Consider the following 22,750-nt stretch of genomic DNA (forward strand, 5'->3'; position numbering starts at 1 on the left):
CCAGCTCTAGTGTGGTGGGCACTTGGGGAGTGAACCAGCGGATGGAAGATCTGTTTCTCTTTCAAATAAAATACAAATAAATTCTAAGATTTTAAATCATTTTTTAAAAAAAAAGTTTGTTCAATTAAATAACTTTCGCAATCGATCCTCAGAATAAATTTGTGGTACTAGATAAGGTATTACCCCCATTTTGGAGATGAAGAAATATTGGTTATGCTCCAAAAGTTCATTTGGAATGATGTTTGTTTCCCATGGGGGTCATGTTCTGATCAACTCCAAAAAGCAGCCCACTAAAGTTTATCCAATTCATAATACACACGCACACACAGGAATATCTGCTGTAGTATGAGTTTTCATACCATTAACAGGAAACATAATTTAATTAGGCCACCTGAACTGAATTATGCAGACTGCTAATAGTACTGTGATACTACCTATCAAGATAATCAGTAATAAATACAGCTATACAAAGCACTGTGCTGATAATACCACTACTCTTCAATAAAACTTAAATAAAATGTGCCACAGCTCAGGTTTGGCTATGCATATGTAAATAGTGAAATGCCAGTAGGAAAAATGATTCTGTAGGGAGCTCTAACTTGCAGCTCCCTTATCTCCCGATGCAAGGACCACTGCTTTTAGGGCTTCGGTCGACCTACGGGGTCCGGAAAACATACTTACCCGTGCCCTAGCAAGCTAAGAGTGCGCCGTGGAACTCACAACACTCGCACCTACCTAACACAGCAGCAGCTCTAGCAACACTAGCTGGATGTCAGGATTGCTGAAATGAGCATCCCAGAAGTAAAGGAAGGAGCAGTAGCTGGTACCTGCCCCGAGAGCACTAGAGACACAGAGGAGACAGGGAGTGTGGCCTTCACCGTCCGGGTCTTCCACAGCCACGCTCTGAAGACAAAACCCAAGCTGGGGCAGAGGGAAGGGTGCCAGACATAGAAGCCTTCCACCCACAATGGGAAGCGCAACAGCAACCCAGGACGGTCACCCCAAGCCGGGGCCCCGTCCATGGAGCACTTAGCAACATCCACAAAGAACCAAGGCTGGTCCCCTCAACTGACAGCGTGGGCCGCTACGCTTCTCCTGCCCTAGAAATCAGTGCAGCAGAGGCCAAAAGGAGGCCCCGAAATCTGATGGAGTCAGACCCGGGGATATAGGAGCCAATGGAAGCCCCAGCGGGCCCAAGACCCTGCACCAGGACCAAAAGCCGGAACTGCGGGCGGCTCCTCCAGGCGGCCCGGGGTCCTGCTTGGCTAAGCACAGGGCACCCGGTGATGCTCGAGAGGAGAGGGGAGGTGGGGGGTGAAGATTCAAAGAGCCAGCGGGAGATGATGCCAAGAAAAGGGGGGGAAAATCACACGTCATCAAAAACCACACCCGGCCATCCAAAAACCGGAAAGCTTCCGAAACGCCAGCCCGCAAAGCCCGAGAGGAACTTGCAGGGGAGCTGTCACTCCAGCAGCGGGCGGCCCTGCAAGGGGCAGGGCAGGTTGCCTTTTAAACCGTGCGCCCCACAGCCCAGACTTGCAGTACGACGTTCGCCGGCGGGTCCCCACAGCCCTCGCGTTCTCCACACGCGCTGCGGGGCTGCAGCGGCTCCCATCGCGCCCCGTGTGGCCTCGCCCCGGAGGGCGGGATGGAGGCGCTGAGTGGCCAGCGCGACCCCGCCGGGCCGCCGAGACGCACTGGCTACCGTCAGGGTGGACCGAGGGCAGCACGCGTCTCAGGGCGGGGGAGGAAGCCCCGGAGTGTGTGCGGCCGGGCCTGGCTCCCGGCGGCCCGCCTCAGCGGCCGGCGACCCCGGACGGCCTCCCCATCGCGCCCGCCAGCCCGCGCGCCCTCACCGGCTGTCTGGTCTGCTCGCTTGCCTGCCCTTAGGCCGACCCGGACGCGCGGCCCCGCGAGCGACCTCCGCGGTAGGCACTGACGGGCTCCCGCCCCTTTGTGACACCGCCTACCAATCGCTCGCCGGCGCGCACGTTGCCCTCCAATCAGCGGGGGCGGGAGGCGGGACTTGGCCGCCCGCCCGGCGCCGGCTGTTACTCGGGAGCCGGGATCTCCTTGGCGCTCCGGGGTGGTTGTCGGTTAGGAGAGGCCCGGATGTTGACCCTTTATTACTAGCAACAGTGGACACCTCACTGGGGCCAGGGCGGGCTCTGGAGGCCGGCACCTGATATTTTTCCCCACCACAAGCTCATCTCCACAGCTGACCAGCCTCGAGAGGCTGCCATGACTGGGGGTCACCAGGCATTCATGCACAGGACTGGGAAAGCAGTGGATAGGGCCCTGCCACCCCTTTGGGGGACGCGGAGAGTTCCAGGCTACAGGTTTCAGCCTGTCTCAGCCCCAGCCATTGTGGCCTTCTGTGGGAGTGAACCAGAGAATGGAAGACTGTTCTTAGTCTCTCTCCCCCTGCCCTCCAACTAAGTAGAGATTAAAAAATAAAATTCAGTTAGGGCATTACTTATTACTGGCACACTTATGGAGACTGGAGTAAAACAGCATGAAAGGGAATGTCCCACTTCCAAACCTCTCAAAAACACCAGATTGCTGATTTCCTAACCCTATTGTCTCCTGAATCCCCTATCAATCCTAAGGACTTGCTCTTAAACAACTTATTTGATGAACCCATACTGGGTCAGACCTGCCACTGTGCTTGGGCTCAGAGCAAGAAACTATGCTTGCACACATCTTGGGCTCTGGGCACCATCCTGTCTCAACTTTGTTTTTTTTTTGTTTTTTTTAAAGATTTTTGTATTTGAGGAGTTGGTGCTGGGGCCTAGTGGGTAAAGCCACCACCTGCAGTGCCGGCATCCCATATGGATGTTGGTTCAAGTCCTGGCTGCTCCACTTCCGATCCAGCTCTCTGCAATGGCCTAGGAAAGCAGCGGAAGATGGTCCAAGTCCTTAGGCCCCTGCACCCGCGTGGGAGACCCAGAAGCTTCTGGCTTCAGATCAGTGCAGCTCTGGCCATTGCGGCCATTGAGGAATGAACCAACAGATGTTTCTCTCTCTGCCTCTGCCTTTCAAATACATAAATCAAGAAAGAGATGTATTTGAAAGGCAGAGTTACAGAGAGAAGAGAGAAAAAGAGAGGTCTTTCATCTACTGGTTCACTCCCCAAGTGGCTGCAACTGCTGGGGCTGGGCCAGTCCAAAGCCAGGAGTCAGAAGCTTCTTCCAGGTCTCCCATATGGGTTGCAGGGCCAAAAGCACTTGGGCCATCTTCCACTGCTTTCCCAGACGTATTAGCAGGAAGCTGAATAGGAAGTGGAGCAGCTGGGACTTGAACCAGTGCCCATGTGGGCCGCCTGTGTCACAGGCAGCGGCTTTACCTGCTATGCCACAGCACCAGCACCAAGTTCTCACAGAACTACAAAGCCAGGGACTGTCCAATCTTGCCCCAGAGGGCTTGCAGAAGGATCTCCTGGATTCGGTGGAGAACTCCTGACAATGCCAAGCCTCATGAAGCCTCTCATTCTCTGACTAAGCTGGGGCTCCCAACTACATGATGAAGTCTCCAGCTCATCTGCCTGGCATTTGCTGTGACCGGGAGTCCCCACCTACCTATGAGAGCCACAGATTCCTTTTCTAACATGTCCCAAATCCTATAAGGTTAATCAAGTCAAAATATAGCTTAAAAAACAAACAAACAAAAGGCTGTGAGCCAACCACTGAGACATATTATTTTTATTTGTGGTAGTAAGCCTAATTAAAATCAGTGCAGAGAATATTAAGTACATTGAGTCAATTGCTACAACATTTGCTTTTTGCAATGCAGTTAGGACAATGAGCATGTAAGACAGCATCGCTAACTCGAGGTGTAGCTTAGGGGAGAGCTGTGGGTACCCTGTGTGCTCTACGGGCCCCCAAGTGCGTTCAGGGGGTCATCAAATAAGTTCGACACCTTGTGTTCGGATCTCGGTTCAGGCGCTGCCTCAGCAGGTCGGCTTTTGGGTTTGCTTGTCTTAGCCTGGATGCCGGAGGAGAAGATATCATCTTTAAAAAGAAAAGAAAAAGACCTGCTGAATGGGCAAGAAAGTCAGGTCCATACACACCACCCAAGACCCAATTCTGGTAATGGTACAGGTACCAGAAAACACTTTAGTAAAGTCAAACTGCTCAGAGTCTTATCCTGGTTTGGGCACCAAATTAATTTTATTATCATGTTCAAGTCACAGGTAATCTTTGAGCAAATTTTCTCAGCTATGAAAGTGTGTGTATGTGCATGTACGAGAGAAAAAAAAGGCGAGAGGGACAGCCCAGGACCTCACCATCTGGGACACCAGACTTCTACAATGGCACTTCAAAAAGTTCATGGGAAAATGGAACTAAAAGATGTTTACACTGATGCAAAACCTTCTGTTTTTCATAACAGAATTTCCATAACAGAACTTTTTGAGGATATTCTTATACAATCTTTTCACTCTGCACTTTAAAAGAGAAGGGCAATAAAAACACACACAGGGAAATGCAGTATCAGATTCCCCTCTTTTAGAACAAGTGCATCAGTTCAACGCATCACAGTGTTTGTCTGTGACGATATTTGCATCTCGGGTTTCACTGCCTTGAACGCTGGCTTTGCTCAGCCATCTTGCCCTCCAGGCTTCTATCCTTGGGAGACTGCAGCGTGTGTACATACAGGAATGTGTCTCATGGCATCCTCTGCAGCAGAGAAAACTCAGAAACAGTGCAGTCCCCTTCAGTAGGCTAACGGCTGAATACAGAGCAACAGCGCACAACACTAAATAACAAGGAAGTGGATCTCCATGTACTGACATGGAAAGACAAGCAGCAACCGAAAGCATCAGCCAACAGAAGAATGCCCTTATTTTTGGAAAAGGTGGATCTACATCTATACATATCCAGACATATTAATGTCACTAGGTTTGAGGGCTATACACCCACTGTCAATATCAGTCACATCCACGGACTGTCGTTCACCTGTTTTCTTTTCTCTGTTGTATGAATCTGCCACAGTAAGCATGTCTTACATCTCCATAATACCAGAAATGGAAGAAGTCATCCCTGCACCATGTGCTGGAAAGCAGGTGGAGACCGAGCACAAGGCTTACAGGGGGAACAGACCCTAGGTAGCTCTGCGCCACCAGCTACCTCCGAGTCACCCCCAAGGTGGTCCTGCTCTCCTCCTGCACCCACTTCATGCTCTGCAGACACAATTCTGACTCAAGCAACCGCGTGGGCCCTGAGGCACCAGTCACCTGAACTGCTCTAGCATGCAGGGTAACTGCCCATCAGTCCCCTGCTATCACAGTGCACTAGGATAAAAGTTAAGTTACACCCGACGGTCAGATTCTGGGGACCTTCCATGTTCCTTGATGGTCATCGCAGCAGGAAGCTGCTTCACCAAAATGAAGATTCCATGTACTTACTCATCCCCACCCTAACTGAAGATGACACGGCAAAACAGAAGGAAACCAGCCCGGGAACCATTTTCCAGGAAATGACCAGGATGAAGGCAGCAGGAGAGATACCCAGGGACTGGAGGCTACCATTTCTCTAGGCCAAGCGTAGAAGACCACACATACCCATGTCGTCGTCAAATATAGACTTAGCTTCCACTTTCTTTCTGGACTTTTCTTTCGGTTTCACAGTTAGGTCAGCAAAGATATCAATGTTATCATCAAACAAGTTGGATTCCAACGTTCGCTCCTTCTCTCTCGTTTTTTGTAAGGGTTTAATTGCTTCTGTAGCAAATATATCATCCTTGGTAAGTCAAAAAAGAAAAAGAAAAACTTATTTCAAGTCATGCTTATACTGAAACACTTCAGCAAGCTGCACGTGTGTCTGGAACCGCCAGGCAGCCTGCCCGCTGCCTGGGACACACCGTCTGCCTGCCCGGTCTTGCATGTCTCATGCTTCTGCTCCCAGCTCAAAAGCCCGCTCCACATTGAGGCTTTTCCACCAGGCCCACTGAAGGACGTCCTCCTGCCCCCAGCTACCGCCCTGCCCTGGGTAGTTTTCTTCATGGTACACAGTGCTATTTGAAAACATCTCCATTAGCTGTTGCCTGTTCTGTATGACCCCCTCCCTGAGGGTTGTGGGAGCACCTGTCCTAGTACACCCCATGCCCTCAGTATCCAGGTGCCCAGTCAGCATCCTCCCTGCAAACACCCCAGACGCCCTGACCACCTGCACAGAGTCAGTAGCCCCAGCCAGGCCTGTGTCCCCAGATCCAGAGGTCTACTCTCAGGCTAGACCAAGAGGGCTCACAAGAGGATTTCAAAATGTTCACTGAAAAATACATGGTCTGAAAATTCTTAAATTTTTAAGATTTACTTTTTTATCGGTTTGAAAGGCAGAGGTGTGGGGGTGAGGGAAGGGGGCAGAAGGAGAGAGGGAGAGAGACAGAGGAGAGAAAGAGAATTTTCCATCCACTGGTTGACTCCCCAAATGGCTGCAATGGCTAGGGCTGTGGCAGGTAGAAGCCAAGAGCCAGGCGCTTCATCTGGATCTCCCATGGGGGTGCAGGGGCCCAAGGACTTGGGCCATCCTCTGCTGCTTTCCCAGGCACATTAGCAGGGAGCTGGATGGGAAGTGGAGCAGCCAGGACTTGAACTGGTGCCCACATGAGATGCCAGCATCGTAGGCAACAGCTTAACCCACTGTGCCACAGGACTTGCCCCTCATTTTTTTTTTTTTATATCAAAACGAGTATTATTTAATCTCATTTTCCATGGACCTTCTCAGGTCCCTTCCTCTATGTCAGGGTGGCATGCTAGGGATCCTAAGCTCAGCATCACACTATGAAAGTGAAAATACGCAACAGTAACATCAAGACTTGTTGTCAACAACTATGCCACAGACCACCGCTTACAGGCAAGAAAACACTCAGAGTAAGCTTCAGGCTTATTTAAAAGAGAACATATTTGTAAGCAAAAAAACACCGGGCATGTATGAGACCAGCTTAAGGTAATCTGTGGCTCCAAAGAGCCATTCAGGTATTTTCCTTAACACAGAACCAGCACAAAAACACGCTGTGTGCTCTTACCTCAAAAATATCCTGTGTTCTTGACAGGACATCCTGAGGACTGCTGGATTTTGACTCATTCTTCTTGCCTTTCTGGCCCGCAAAGAGGTCGTGCTCATCTTCCAGGAGAGGAAAGGGACTGGCTTTCTTTGCTGGTTTGGACTTCACGGGCTGGAAGAGATCGTCATCGCTGCTGGCGTCCCCCGGAGCAGGAAACAGGGAGCCCTTGGCCTTCCCTGCCCCTGGCAGGTGGCCTGTGCTCTCTGCGGCTTTGGCCTTGGCCCGTGTTCTCTCCATGGACTGAGATCCAGCGCCCTTGGAAAAGATGTCTCCAGAATCAAAGAGGTCAGGCTCGCCGCTGGGCTGACCCAGAGACTTCCCAAAGGGGCTTCTGTCCACTCCAGGCCTGGGGCCGCCTTCCCAAGGTAGAGAGGCAGCAGCCATGGCTTCACCAGAGCCGTCCACTCTGGGCTGTGGCTGCCAGCCACTGGGTGAGACGGCGCCATCTGCCAGGTGTGCAGCAGGTCCTCTGGGGCCACTCGTGACCTCGGTCTCACTGGACTCCTGGGCAGCCAGTCGTCTGGCCGCACGCGTCTGCGGCCTGCGCTTCCCTCTCACTTTGACCCGGCCCTGCAATGGCAAAAACCCGCATGATCATGTGGTAACAACAGGAAGTGTTCAGAGCTAATGTAGCAAGGAACTGGCAACCCAGGTGTTACAGGGTTAGCTGTCTACTTCGATCAACATACTACCTAAAGCAAAGAGGTTAATTTTTCCAAACTTTCACAGAAGGAATTCAGTAGCTCTCTGTACTCCAAGTTTAAGCCTTTCTTAATCCTTGAGTCTCCTTTTATTTTTTTTTTGTTTTTCAAGGGCAATTTTAAGTCAGTTTGACACAAAAGGCTGGTGCTCTGTGTCCCACAACTCTCCCTGGTACCTACTCTTTCCTTGCTTTATTTTTTCTTTATTTTTAAAATATTTATTTAAATGAAGAACAGAGTTAGAGAGAGAGAGGAAGAGACACAAAGAGAGATCTTACATCTGCTGGTTCACTTTCCAAATGGCCACAATGGCCAGGCCTGGGGCAGGCCAAAGCCAGGAGCCTGGAACTCCATCCAGGACCCCAATGTGCATGCAAGGGTCCAGGTATTCTTGGGCCATTTTCTGCCGTTTTCCCAGGCACATTAGCAAGGAGCTGGGTTGGAAGCAGAGCAGCCAGGATGTGAAACAGCACTTGTACATATAAGATGCTGGGCAGTGGCTTCACCTACTGTGCCATCATGCTGGTCCCATTTTCCTCACTTTAAATGTGGGTATTCTTCCAAACAAGACAGACTCAGGAGGGCTCTGGTACTAACCTGAATCAGGGGCTAGTGTAAATGCACGCTGCAAGGGCAGGGAGACACAAGACACCAAAGAACGTGGCTTAGAGATCAAATCTGTTAGTATGGCCTCAAAGCGTGACTCACTCAACCACAACATGCGACATTTGTGATATTATTCCAAAACACATCATCTGGTGGCTTTTCAGAAGGCACAACCCACTTTGGGCAAAGTGCTCCATTATGTTGATTTACTTCAAGAAAATCTCCTAAGTAACTGGAGGAAGCAGCCAATTTAAACATCACAAAAACAAAACAACAGAAACTGTAACAAAAGGGAGGATGTTTCATTTTTGCACAGGAAAAACAAGTTTGGAAACAAGAGAGTTTGGAAACTCTTCTCTCCAGAGAAGGGAGACTAGACAGAAAAACGAAAACTAGAAAGGGAAACCTTGGTGCAGAGTCCATCAAGGAGATTCTCTGTGGGGTCTCAGAGAAGAGGGCCCATGGTACAGGCGCAGGAGGGGAAAGCCACAGAAGCAGCAGGGGCACTGAGGCAGGGAAAGGCCTTCCTGGCTGTCAGCAGCACAGGGTGTGTGTGTTCAGGGGTGGGCCTGGAGTTCTGACTGTCCACGGGAGGCAACTCATGGGCAAGCGGGAGGCCTGGGTTGCCACCAGCTGTACCAAACCTAAGTGCTGGAATGTTCTCCAGGCAGTGAGGGGCCAGCAAGGGAAGAAATGCAGGCAGGACTGGGAAGGCAGAGGGAATCAAGACAGGTGGGGAGAAGCTGGAGAGAGGCGGCCAGGCCTCCTTCAAGTGCGGGGCTGGAGTTGGGGCTGTGTGAAGCTGACGGACTAAAATGACACCTATGGGACCAAGCAACACCTATGGGACCAAGCGTTCAGCTGCTGCCTCCAATGCTGGCAACTCACATGGAAGCACCCGTTCAAGTCTCAGCTGTTCTGTTTCTCCACTTCCTGCTCCTGCAACTGGCACCTGCCACCACAGAGGAGACCCAGATGGAGGTGCGGGCTCCTGGCTTGGCCCAGTCCTAGCTGTTGTGGTCATGTGGGGAGTGAATCAGCAGATGGAAGACCTGTGCCTCTTTCTTTCAAAAAAAAAAAAAATCTTTAAAAGAAGAAAAAGCAGCACACAAACTGTTTTATGCACACACAGATAGGCCCTCACCTTGTTGGCACTGTGTAAGGTGTCTGCCTGGGCTGGGAAATCGAAACTCACGCCGGCCTCCCCGCTCCCAGCAAGGGGGGATGCACTTCCCAGAGCACGGCTCCTTCCGGCTTCAGGCGACGGGAAGGCCAGTTCTGGCAAGATGGACTTCCCTGCCGGGGGCTGGGGTGCCACTGCAGGCAGCAAGGCGGCGGGATTAACTGCTAGATGTGCCTAGAGAAGCAAAACACCAACTCTGTACGCGCCCTCCAACAGCAGCTTGCCACCCAGGCTGCTACACGGCAGTGCACACGACGCGTAACACGGAGAAGAGTGACGCAGGGAAAGTTGCCTGATCCGAATCTCGGAACCAGGACAGAGGGCCCCAGCCCTGAGCCCAGAGAAGACGTGAAAAGCACAGAGCGTGAGCAGTGATGACGAGGTGGAGAGTGCAGAGGAGGGGGTGGGGGTGGGGCGCAGAGAGGAGAGAGAATGCATGGCAGCAAGCTAACAAGAGCAAAAATCCCAGCGTGTCCACAGATGCCACAGGGCGGGCAGTGACGATTCCAGCCGGGCCATAGTTACTTGTATTTTCCCGATGCGAGTGGATGGCTCTTTGGGTTTAAATGGAGCGAGACCTGACGAGTCCTGTGTGAGATTACACTCGGTTAAACATCCATTGGGGAAACACAAAGCAGGGTGCCTCTCGGGTGAAACTTAGGCCTGTAACTAAATCAGCAGGGGAGCAAGGTGGGAAGCTGCCAGGCTGCACGCGGGGGAAAGGCACGCCCAGGACACGGATTGGACTCCCGGGCTGCACTTGGACCGAGCACCACAGCTGGAGCAGCGGGCACCCTGACCACACAGCCGGGTGACATGGCAAGTGCCAGGGAGATCATGGGAACCGCCCCGCAGCCCGACATGCAGCTTCTCGAAGCAGAAGGATCTGAGCCCTGGGCAGGGCCAGTGAAACACGCCAGTACACGTGCCTCGTGTTCGTGAAGCCGCCATGAGATGGCCAGGGACACCTGCCCGCCAGACCGGTACCCTCGCTCCAGCTCTGGCTCTCCTCAGGGAGAGCTCGCGGAGGTTGGACAAGGTGGCTGACGACAGAGGCCCGAGGGCAGGGACCTCAGAAGTGCGCTGGGGGTAACCAAGCAATGGGACGGAAGGGACACTGAATCTACTGGAATAGAGCCCCGAGGGAGAACCAGGGTGGCTCTACTGGGAAGATTCTTCACTCTACCTCTGGAATCTGATTTTGACTTGCATTAGAAAAGAATGAGCAGGTGTAAGCTGATGTGCCTGGAGGGAGTCCCCAAGTGAGACTTTAAGTGGAGGGGCAAACAAAATGAGTTGGTATAAACAACCCAAAAAAACGACCTTGGGGAAGAGCGGGTAGCCCTAGCGGCTGTGTGCTCCTTAATTCCAGCAGCTGGGTCTGCGCAGGGCAATGGACTCTGCCCTGGGCTGCGGCAGGTGCTGAGAATCCGGGATGGAGGTCTGTCCCAACCTGAGGGCTTTCCAGATCCCACGGGCTGTTTGCTTTGCTGCTTTGGGTGGAGTCAGGGCATTTCTGGTTTTTCAAAGAGGAAGCAGACTGGTCTTTTTTCACTACCTTCTTTTTTTCTGGTACCTTCAAAAGAAAAAGAATGCCAGAAGTCTGTCAACGATCGTGGAACTTTTGCAGAAAACACTGTAGTGCCAAAAAGCTGCCCTGCTTCTGAGTTCTAGAAGTCCGTTCGCAAAGCAGTGCTGAACCTACTCAAAGAGGGGACGTTTCACAGACAGCGTCCTTAAGACTGGCCTAGATGTGACAAAAAGAAAAGAGAAGGCGACACAACCCTGGCTGAGACTCAGATCTAACGCTGTGCATGTGAAGGGCGTCACTGTTTAACCACCAGATTACACATAATAGTCTTGCCACAAATCATGTAAACATCACACAAATGTGTGACACACTCAGGAAGGTGGGGCGCCTTGCGTGTCAGCGTCAGCCAGGGAACAGTCTCACCCTGCAAACGCACTCCCAGCAGCACAGTGGGACCGTTCATGGAAAAGGGAGCACCCCAGGCCCCTGTGGACTTTCCTTAACTGTGTAACTTTCCCCTACACCCCACCCACAACGAAAGGCTGGTACCAGAGGCGGGGACTTGGCCGAGCTGAAAAGATCCTCATCTTCATCATCTTCATCATCTCCAAACAGGCTGCCAACCCTTGGCTCCAACGACTGGAAAAGACAACACTCTGATTCAGTATCCACAGGAGAACTATTCACACAGACAGCGAGGTGAGCTGATTGGAAAGTATCTGACAAAACAACAGAGCCATAACAAGGGGGAACTATCTGGAAGGGAAACTGACCCTGGATTTTTTTGTGCCAGCAAAAAGGTCAACATCCGGGTCATTGTCCTTTTGGAGTTTGTGGCTGAAGAGCAGCTCTTCGTCCTGGAAGACGCCTGTGCTCTTGGGGCGGGCAGCAGGATCAGGACCCTGGGAAAAACAACAGTGGTTAGGTGTGATCAGACTTACAAATACTTATGGGCACAATGAAGGTGTCCCCCGCCGCAGTCAGCAAAAAGCTGGCCATGGCCAAGTGCCAATCAGGGGAATGACAGGCTCACACAACAGCAAGCAGTGGGCCACCAGAAATAGCAGGAAATTGCTGTAAGCAAGAACGTGCTCATGATCTGGAAAGACCATCTTTCATTCTCTGTGTTGTGTCTGTACTTGTTATTAAGAGGAAAAAACCATTAGCTCCCTGAGAAAGATTGTGGGGATAAAAACACACAAAATTAAACGACCCAGGGTAAGCATCTGGCATAGCAGCTAAGACACCACTTAGGACACCTGCTTCCCCTACCCTGGGTCCAAGTTCCACTCCCAATTCCAGCTTCCTGCCCATGTGCACCCTGAGAGGCAGCAGGTGAGGGTTTAAGTAGTTAGGTCCCCGCCACCCACGTGGGAGATCCAGACTGAGTTCCTGGCTCCTGTCTAGTCCAGTCCTGGCTGTTGTGGGCATTTGTAAACCATTATATGTGAGATGTGTCTTTCAGTTTTTTAAATAAATAAAGAGAGAGAGAGAGAATGAATTCCTACAGGGAAGAGACAGCAACTGATTTAATCTCAGAAACTACACAAAGTTGTCCAGTGTGTATCCTACCCTGTCAGCCTCCTACATCCAAACACCTGGCACAGGAGTGAGGAGAGCCTCCCTCTATGCTCTCCCACCACTCTTGCCCTGATACTTTCATATCCTAAATGGATCCCTGTTTGCTAAGGATCAAAAGTTCCTATAACTTAACTTGGTTTGGGGCGCCATTTCAAATCCCTGTTGATACACCTGGGGAGAGCAGTGCAAGACAGCCTGCACTCATGTGGGGGTCCCAAATGAAGTTCCAGGCTCCTGGCTTCAGCCTGGCCCAGCCCCAGCCACTGCAGCCATTTAGAGAGTGAACTAGTGGATGGAAGACCTTTCTCTCTTTCTTTCTGCCTTTCTATAAGTCTGCCTTTCAAATAAATTAAAAAAAATAAATCTTCAAAAAAAAATTCTGCGGAAAATATGTACTGTGAAACCACTATGCATGGATTTCCACTATTTTGCACCAAATAAACTGACCTTTTAATTCCAGTTTCTGATGGACTGTTTGAAACCCCTTCATGCACATGTAATGAAGACCATGCTGTCTGCAAACACAGACGGTCTCACTGTGCCCTTTCCAATCTGGACGCCGTTCCTTTCGTTTTCTGACCTGGCTGCCCTGCCCAGAACTCTCTGTAGAAGGCTGAGGAGAACTGGCAAGAGTAGAACCCTCCTCTTCCTCAACATCACAGGGAATCATTCAGTGCTTCCACTGTGAAGCATGATGACAGCCGTGGGTGCTCACGGATGAAGCGCGTCTCATACATTTGTTGGGCATTTTTATCACGAAAGGGTTTGGATGTGATCAATGCTTTTTCTGTATCTACTGAGATGGACAGGTGCTTTTTTCCCCCTGTATTTTGTTGTTACAACATATGATGTTGACTCATCTTCTGATTTTCACAGAACCTTGCACTGCTGGGATGGATCCCATTGGTCATGGTGTGCCATTCTCCTTACACTTGCTGCACTGCGATCACCGGTATTCTGTTGAGGATTTTAGCATTGATGCTCATTGGACTATAGTTTTCTTGTGATGTCTCTGTCTGGTTTCAGTATCAGGAGCACAGCCACAGAACAACTGTCACCTACTTTCAATCATAAAATTTACTGGACCATCGCCATGCCCATTTACCTCATTTCCCACGGCTGCTCTCAGACTTCCAACAGCAGATCTGAGTAGCTGCAAGGGCCCAGATGGCCCAGGGAGGCTAAAACGGTCACTCCTGTGGCCCCTTAAGGAATAAGTTGGCTGACATGTGGTAGACATGAAAGGTCCACCTCCGACACACATTTCTAAAACTGAATGCTACAAGTGCGTAAGTGTATAATTCTGGCCCGACTTCCCTTTCCCGCTGCTCATATTCCGTAACTGGCTGGCAAACAAAGTTCTACCGTGACAATCAACACAGTCCATTAGGTCCGGGCTGAGGCAGGTGGAATTGATTCCCTATCCCACAAGGCTACTTGAGGTGCCTCACAACCATCTAAATCATTTCACAGTCCGCACTGCAGGCTGAGATGGCTTCGAGAACTCGCATGGCAGCACTCACACAAGACAAGCTTCCTTCCTCTCATCTAGAGAGGTGACCCCTGATGACCTCGCACTCACCTTTGCTACTTCTTTCTGCAGAGCTGGGGTGCTGCTTTGCTCTTCCGTTTTGTCCTCTTCCTCATCAAACAAGCTCAGGACAGTTTTGCTTCTACCTTTGGTTCCTCTGTCCAGTGCGGATGAGGAAGAAAAGAAATCTGAATGCTTGGCTGCTTCGTGAGCGGACACGGTCAAACGTCCTTCCTGGAAATGGAAGAGTAGGAACATAAGCAACAACTGGAAACACGGATCCTGGCAAGGGGCTGCCTGAGCTCTCAGTCCTCCAGAACCTGCCCACTCTGTGGGACTCGGGGCTCCACGGCTCATCACGTGGACTCCCAGGAATGAAACACAGGTAATCCCGAGTGGCTTCCCCGGGGAAAGGACTGGAACCCCACAGCCAGAGACCTCTTTTCCAATTAGTGTCAGCCCACCGACCCCTCCTTTCTGCCGAGCTAGGAAGCAGTCACCTGAGGCACACAGGCTGCGCAGGAGCTAGGAAGAACTTCTAAGTCAGTTACTGGGAGCATATTACCTATGTGCATTTCCCAGTATGTCAGGAACACATGAGTCCCAAGGGGACATCCAATCAGCGAAACCAGCCCCTCCCATTTAGAAGGCTTACACTGCAGAAGCAGTAAGAATGTCTCATCCTGAAAATACACCTTCTATTGATTCAATAAGTGCCACATTACATGTAAGGTATCATTGATCCGAATCTTCATCTTCATTATTGTAAATACCATCAAGAAAGAAAAACAACTGCCAGTTCATCATGCCATTGACCATTCAGAGCAGCCACACTCTGGAGAAACAGGCCTCTTTGGAGAAATACACCACTTACAAAGTAAGGCCCGCCATGTGCAGTGTAATACAACAAATGCCACAGATACATTGACGGGATGGCCTCAGTCCTCCAGGAGCTTACCCCAAGTGGTGGAGAGGGCCACAGGACACATGGGTAGACGCGAGAGAGGAAAGGGCCAGGGCCGGGGTCACCCAGGTCCACATGCAGCCCCTGGGAAGAGGCGGTCACACAGTGACGCAGGCACAACAGAAACACCTATCACGTTAGCTCCAAGGAGCCACCGCAGGGAAAGTAAAGGCTATGCTCCTTGCCTAGGCCTGGGGAGAGAGACTGAGTCAGAAAGGTATAGTATACGGGGACTGAAGGCTACCACTGACACCGGATTCCAGGGCAGCCAGCAGCATGAGCCGCAGGCCTCCTGCAGGAGCGCGGACAGATCATGCAGCCGGGGAGAGCAGGTGTTGCCTCAGAAACTCCAGGGCCACTCCTCTCACAGCCAATGTCAGCTCGATGTCAAGAGGATGGCCAAGCAGAATCCTAAAGCTGAAGTCCTCGGGGGTGCCTGACGGGGCCCAGCAGTGCTCCGGAGAAGGCAGCAAGTTGGGAAGCGCGAACCCACAGGGAGGGTGCAGGATGATGTGATGTGCACGGACACGGCCAGTACATGCCAGGCACCACCGCGTGCGCGCCTGTGTCTAGGACAGAGACTGCAAGGCAAGGGCTGGGGGGAGGCTCTCCCTGAGTGGTGGGGGCAGATCGCTTTCTGCAAGTGAGCCCTCATTTTCTGTGGTAGAAAAACGGAAGAGGGTGTGTGTGTGTGTGTGACAACACAAACACAAAAGCTATCTGAGTACACAAGAACAAAAGGCCACCTTTTCTGACTTCTCAGCCAAGTCACTGCTGGAGAATCCTGAGGAGTCTTTGGCACTCTCCGCCTTCGGCTCCACAGCCACTCCTGACCCTGGCTTTTTCTCATCTTCATCGCTGAACAGCAACGGGGGGTCCTTGGGAACGGCCTCTTCTTTCTGTCAGAGGAAGAAGAAAGGCCACCCTTAACAATGAGGACATGTACCTGCTGAGCACCACGGCAAAGCAGAGGACAGGCCGGAGTCCCCTCTTAGGCTTAGCTAAAGGTGCTGGAGGAAGACAGGACAGGACAGGGAAGGCAGCGCCAACTGGGCAATGCAACCAACACTACTCCCTCAGGCTTGCGGCCACAGCTCGCCTGCTTCCGTCATTCCCACACTGCCTGAGCTCTGCTCCTAACCTCTGCCAATCACCAGTCTCTGTGGCTCTGCCTCCCTCCTCCTACATTTCAACTAAGATGTCATCCGGTGACGTCCTGCTGAAATAAAAATCCCTGTTGCCTGCGCCCTTGGCATTGTAGACAAAAGACAAGTGACAGACGCCCCGCTGTGTCCCTACTCACCTGAGCCTCGTCGCTCCCGCTATTCCTTACTGCAAACTTGCACACGACAGTTCCTCACCCCCTGAAGAGGTGGACCCTCCTCCCTCATCTTCCTAGCAAGGCCCAGCTTGGGTGTCACCCAGGAAGGTTTTCCTGTTCTTTTCATTGTCAGTCACTTTGCTAAATAAACATAGTGCTCCAATGTCCAGCCGGTCCTTGCCTTCTACTTTCCTCCTAACTTAACAGCTGGCACTCATCTGATTGGCCATCTACGTGAAAGGACCCTTTGCTGCATATCCGAGGCCAGTCACGACATTTTACATCAAGTCAGGTGCTCAATGCACGTCTGCACACACCCAAGCCCATCTCGCGCCTCTTCCCACTCTAAGATGCAGAGAGCTGGGGTCATGTGACTTACTCGGGTTTCCAGCATCCTTGGGGCAAGCTACTTACCAACAAGTTCTTGAGAACAAACTCCTTGTCCTAAATGTATTTTGATAGGCCTATCACCGAGGCACAATTACCTTGCTTTAAGATACCCTAAGGGCTGGCACTGTGGTGCAACAGGTTAAGCTGCCACTAGCAAGCCTGGCATCCCCTGCTGGAGCGGTGGTTCTGAGTCCCAGCTGCTCCGCTCCGATCCAGCTCCCTGCTAATGTTCCTGGAAAGCAGTGGAGGATAGGCCAAGCACTTGGGCCCCTGGCACCCATGTGGGAGACTAGGATGGAGTTCCTGGTTCCTGGTTTTAGCCTCGCTCAGCTCTGGCTGTCGTGGGCATTTGGGGAATAAACCTGTGAATAGAAGGTCTCTGCCTTTCCCTCTCAATTCTGTTCCTTTGCCTTTCAAATCATAAATGTTAAAAAATAAAAAAAAAAAAAAGATTGTAGGATCTCTGTAAACAAACAAGAGTATCTTTTGTCCGTGGTTGCCTAGAGCTGATTTTACTTCACAGATGGTACAATCTGTATGCACTAACTACTCAGCCAGAAATAGGCTATACCTCTCCAGAGCCTCCCAATTTCATTAGATTACTGTTAATTCAGCCACTAGTGTCGGTTATTTATAACTTACCAAGGAAAACCAATCAGACCTCCCGGCTCTTACCCATGGAGCCACTAGGTGGACAGTCCTGTTCTCTGGCGAGACGCAAGGGGCCCCTGGGAAGCAGCAGCAGGGCCCAAAGCTGATGGCCACCTCCCCAGGGCCAAAAGTGCCCCACATACAAGCTGCGCGACCCCTCTTCACATCAGAGGGGCGAGGAAAGCGCTTTTACTTCATCGCTGCCATGTGGCTTTCCCAGAAGGCTTTCAGAGGTTAAGTCACCGTTTCCACTACGTCTCAAAATATGAAGACTTTTCTAGACTAAAGAGGTGGCGACTTCCTCTGGAGTATTCTGGGACAGGACGAGTGACTGAGAACACACCGAAGTAGAGCAGAGCGTGAGTGAGACAGGAAAAGGCCAAACACGACCAAGTTCCCAGGAGGTATCGCAGGCTAAGCGGAGGCGGTGAACAAGGGGACGGCAGGACCAAGCTCGCCTCTAAGATGAGAACTCCGGCAAGAGCAAGGAGCGGATGACGGGAAAGAGTGTGGCAGGGAAGAATTTCTCTCCACGTTCAAGGCTAAGGGTGATAAAGCATCAGGTGTGGGAAGACTGGCAGGAAATGGTAACCGACTTAATGCTCCACCACAGAAAAAGGTCACACAGGTCCCGTATTCAATGGGACAAAGAGCAAAATGGAATTCTACTTACAGAATAAAACACACACACACAGGAGGGAAAAACCATGCCTAAAAAATGTGTAACACAGAGCTGGTGTTAGGACGCAGTGGTTTCAGCCAGTACTGCGGTGCCAGTTTGAGTCCAGGCTATTCCACTTCCCACACAGCTCCCCGCTAACGAGCAGCAGAGGACAGCACAAGAGTGTGGGTTCCTGCACCCACATCGGGGACCAGGATGGCGCTCCTGGCTCCTGGCTTTGGCCTGGCCCAGCCCTGGCTGTTGCTGGCATCTGGAGAGTGAACCAGCAGATGGAAGATCTTCCTCTGTCTTTCAAAAAAAAAAAATCTTTTACAAAATGTATACTATGATCTCCTTTCAACTAAAACAAGTATGACTCCCTAGGAACAGGCCTGGCAGGATCCACGTGGCTACCAATGGCTCCCTCTAAGGAAAGGCAAGGAGTGGAGACGCTACACTCCCTGTACATTTGGTAAATCTTTCACACATTAAATAAAGACTTTAGACAAAAAATTCCTAGGAGGTGTAGAAGAAGCACCAAGTGCCACTTCTGGAAGCCAGGAAGGGAGTCCCAGGTCCCCTTGCTGCTCGGGGCTTCCTTACCTGCACCCCAGGAGGAGGCAGAGAAAGGACCCCCAGCTGTGCAAGTATCGGGGACGTGGTCACCGATCACCAGGGTGGGGACAGGGTGTTCAAGCACAGGGGTTGGGGAGCTGCCATTGTGAACTGAGGCGGCTCCCACCCTAGGTGGAGGTGGGGTCATCCCTGCCCCGCCACCTTGCACTTCCTTCTGCCTGGAACATGGCTGGCTGGAGGCACCGAGAGTGCTCACAGGAGGCTCTAGGTTGGCTTGATTCCTGGCCCCTAGGGCAGAGCCAGCTCAGGTGAGGGAGGTCTCCACGAGGCCCAGCCAAGACACTCCAAACTTCACTCCAGGCCTCTCTGCAACAGCCAGTGTCCTGGTCTCCCTCTGTGCCCTCAGTGGGAGTATGGTGGGATGTGGCAGAGGAAGGGAGGGCAAGCAGGACCCCAGCCTGCCTGGATCTCTGGGCAAAGTGGTCCCGAGGCAGCTTCCTCACACCCTGCAAGACCCCATTCTGACATGGCCATCATGAGGTGACTGTGGTGGGGCACTTAGCCCTGGCACCCACTCTTGACCTTTTCCCCATTATCAAGTACTCTAACTGAAAAAGAAAAAAACCCCACTTTTATTGTGGTGTGAAAAAGAGCAAATAACATAAAAACAGACCTCACCCACTTCTAAGTGCACATTCTTGTGGAACCGTCACACCACCCATCTTGCTCACCTTGCAAACCTGAACCTTGGCACCATTAAGCACTAACGCCCCATTTCCCCAGCAGCCACCAGGCTGCTTCTCTGGATCTGACCACCCTGGACGCCTCCTATCAGTGGACTCATGCACTCTCTGTCCCTCTGTGACTGGCTTGCTTCCTTTAGCGTGATGTCCCAAGGTTGGCACATGGTGCAGCATGGGCGAAAACTGCCTTCCTTTCTCCCTGAGTGGCAAATTGTACAAAAAAGGGACAAGAACGCTAACACGTGTCACAGGCTCCCTCACTGGCCTGGCCTAACGGGAGAACTCCTGGGCCCACTCTTCTGTCTGAGACTCGGTTTCCCTGTCCTGACACTGATGGGTGACCTTCTCTCCACCTCCAGGGTCCGCAGGTGTGCTTCCTTAAAACCAGGTAAACAAGTTCTTCTGCAAGGAAGGCTCTGCCCAAGAGGGCAGGTGTCAGAGATGCAGCCCAGGAATACCTTTGCTGCAGGCGGTGCAGGTGCAGGCGCAGGCGGGGAGCCAAAGAGAGAGCTGCCGCTGCTGTCAGCATCGTCTTCGAAGAGGAGCGACACTCTCTGGATCTTCTTTTGGCTAAACAAAGAAACCGAAGGGCAAATGTGATTCAGAACACAAAACAACATTCCTTGGAGGGCCACACTTGCAGGAGGCCCCTTAAACACTACAACACCCAAGTTACATTGGTGGATATCACAAAGTTCAAAGTGGCCTGGAACAGCTTTGAAGCAGTGAGACTGCACCTGGCCAATCAGCAGCCTCTGCCCCCACCCTTATGTGGAAGAACCCAGGGCCCTCTGCCCCTACACTGTAATTTCCACTCAGCCTGGGTGCACCCAGCTTAGCACTCACCAGTGTAACCTCATCTCCCACCACCTCCCACGGCAGAGGAGGGCCAAAGAGGGCCCAGGCCCACCTCCCAGGGTGGCCAGGAGGCCCAGCCATCCCAACGCCAGGAATAGCTGGGGGTGTACACCTGTGACCTAGTTTCCATTTTCTTTTCATCGTAGTTTTACTGACACATAAATCACACACCATAAACCTCACCCTCTCAAAGCATACACCTCAGCCACTTCTAGTGAACCACAGAGGTGCGCAGCTGCCATCGCAATCCAAGTTCACCCTGCCCCACGCAGGACACGCCACACCCACGAGCAGTCCCTCCTCATCCTTGTTCCCCTCGGCCACTGGCTCAGCATCCTACTCTGTCTACAGGTGCACCCATGGTGGACCTCTCACAGGAACAGGTGCTGTGACCGGCTCCTCTCAACTAACCTAACGCTGCCACATTCACTTGTGCCCCTAGCCAAGTATCAGCATTTTCTCCCTCTATGTCACCAGATTCTATAGTTTTGTTTCTCCAGTCATCAAGCTGATGGACACCTGGGTTACTTCCACTTTTTTTTTTTTTTTTTGCTATTATGAATAATGCTAGAGTGAACATTGTGGACAAGGGTTTAAACAGACATACATTTTCATTTTTGTACGGGTGGATTTACTGAGTCATACGGCAAACCAGGTCTGACATTTGAAGAACAGCCAAATCATTTTCCCACGTGGCAACACTACTTTCTCACCGACAGTACACTAGGGTTTAATTCTCCTATACCCACGCCCACTTCTCCTATCGGAACAAAGCTTCTTTGGAGACTTGACGAAAGCTATGAATTACTTCCCAAGCACTGAATGTTAGCGGTAACATCAGGAACAATTGGAGGCAGAATGAGCAAGGAGCAGACAAAGCCAGCTACTGTGTGTGGTCGGTCTCAGGCCTCACCAATGAGACCTGTTTCACACCTTAAACTGATGACTGAGTGTGTCAGGCAGCATACGTGCGAACAGGGGATCTTCCTCTAGTGGAGGCACGTGGAGGTGCAGCTGTTGCCTGCCCTAGGCTCTCACGCTAACCCTTCTCTCTCTCATCTGTTTGGGGAGAGCAGGCTTCTCCCAAGTGAGGACTTACACTGAGTCTAGTAAGACACCCGTCGGGGAAGAGGAGGAGCATCCCAGGAGAGAGTACAACACAGAGGAAGGCATGACACATGCCCCCTGCACTTGCGATGAGCAACGGTGACCTCTGAGTACTGCCCGTGCACCAGCCACTGTGCTACTGAACACTCCAGGATTTCACCCAATCATCACAACCGTCCGTGCGAGACGTGCTCTTACTACTGCCATTCAACAGATGACAACACTGAGGCACAGAGACATCTGGTAACGTGCCCAAGGTTATTCAGACACAAACGGTCTGAGGGCTAGAATCTGGTGTCAGGTCACAAGGGCCTAAGGAGACTGGGTGGTGTCTGAGGAGATGAGGGCACTTGGAGATAGAGATCTGAGCTGCTTCTGAATCCGGGAGATGAAGCCTCTGGCCATACCAGTGCACAGCATTTACATGGCCCATCAGCTGCCTTTCTGTGCTATTACCAGAGAACTGAATTGCAAAGTGATCATTTAAGGCTCTTGAGAGAAAAAAAAAGCCTGTGCAGGTGTGCTGTTCTGAATCCACGGCTAGCTGGCAGCAGGCTCTGTGCGAGTTCAGCCTGAGTGTTGCTGCAGAGCCACAGGGCCCCGCGGTGCGCCCTCCCCAGCTGCTGGGAGAATGCATGGCTGGGCAGAGATGGGGAAGGCATTCCATGCGGAGCGGATCCCCACCCGTGCAATAAACTTCCGAGTAATCCTGACCACACTCCACATTGTTTAAGGCAGCCAGAGAACAGCAAAACCCAAAAACAAAACCCAACAAGCTGTACCAAAGAGGTGGCATTTTCAGGCTAACACAAAGATAAGGATGCCTAAAGGCAAGTGCGGGGGCGAGGGGAGAGGAGACCCTGCACATGGGAAGCACAGCTGTGCGCCTGTCAGGTGACCAACAGCCAATAGTCATGTGACATGCTGACCGTCCTGAGCATCAACCCCCTTCCTGTTACCACACATGCCGCACCTGTCCTTGGCAATAGCAAACAGATCATCTTCATCGTCCTCCTCAAAGAGACTGGTCTTTCCCACGGCCTTGGCCTCCTGGACTGGGGCGGATCTGGAGTCTTCTTTAGACAAGCTGTCAGACACCGGGTTGGTCTTTGAGTCAGGAATATTCCACTGGTCCTTAAAACATAAAGTACATATATCAAAAGCCCAGTGGCAATGTAGACTGTATTGTGGGGAGTGCAATAACAATTACTTTATTTTTTAGAATTTATTTGAGCCGGCGCCATGGCTCAACAAGCTAATCCTCCGCCTAGTGGCGCCGGCACA

The 22,750-nt window shown here is 51.6% G+C and overlaps 2 protein-coding genes across 2 annotated transcripts in view; both read right to left on the minus strand.

The window, feature by feature from the left end:
- Positions 1-1,944, minus strand: part of ZFAND4 (zinc finger AN1-type containing 4) — a 70,841-nt gene extending 68,897 nt beyond the window's left edge. The window contains exon 1 of the mRNA XM_062214325.1: positions 1,857-1,944. The gene's annotated coding sequence lies outside the window, so the exon portion shown is untranslated. The remainder of the gene's footprint in view (positions 1-1,856) is intronic.
- Positions 1,945-3,683: 1,739 nt separating this feature from the next.
- The window catches only part of WASHC2C (WASH complex subunit 2C), a 55,804-nt gene continuing 36,737 nt past the window's right edge, over positions 3,684-22,750 (minus strand). Inside the window, 12 exon segments of the mRNA XM_062215155.1 lie at positions 3,684-4,010; positions 5,561-5,738; positions 7,024-7,632; positions 9,514-9,726; positions 10,078-10,140; positions 11,006-11,128; positions 11,633-11,722; positions 11,857-11,985; positions 14,247-14,429; positions 15,906-16,058; positions 19,960-20,071; positions 22,440-22,600. Of these exon segments, the coding sequence (XP_062071139.1) occupies positions 3,871-4,010; positions 5,561-5,738; positions 7,024-7,632; positions 9,514-9,726; positions 10,078-10,140; positions 11,006-11,128; positions 11,633-11,722; positions 11,857-11,985; positions 14,247-14,429; positions 15,906-16,058; positions 19,960-20,071; positions 22,440-22,600 (2,154 nt within the window). The 3' untranslated portion in view covers positions 3,684-3,870.

Source organism: Lepus europaeus, chromosome 17, assembly GCF_033115175.1.
Source record: "Lepus europaeus isolate LE1 chromosome 17, mLepTim1.pri, whole genome shotgun sequence".
In the NCBI taxonomy this organism is placed as follows: Eukaryota; Metazoa; Chordata; class Mammalia; order Lagomorpha; family Leporidae; genus Lepus; species Lepus europaeus.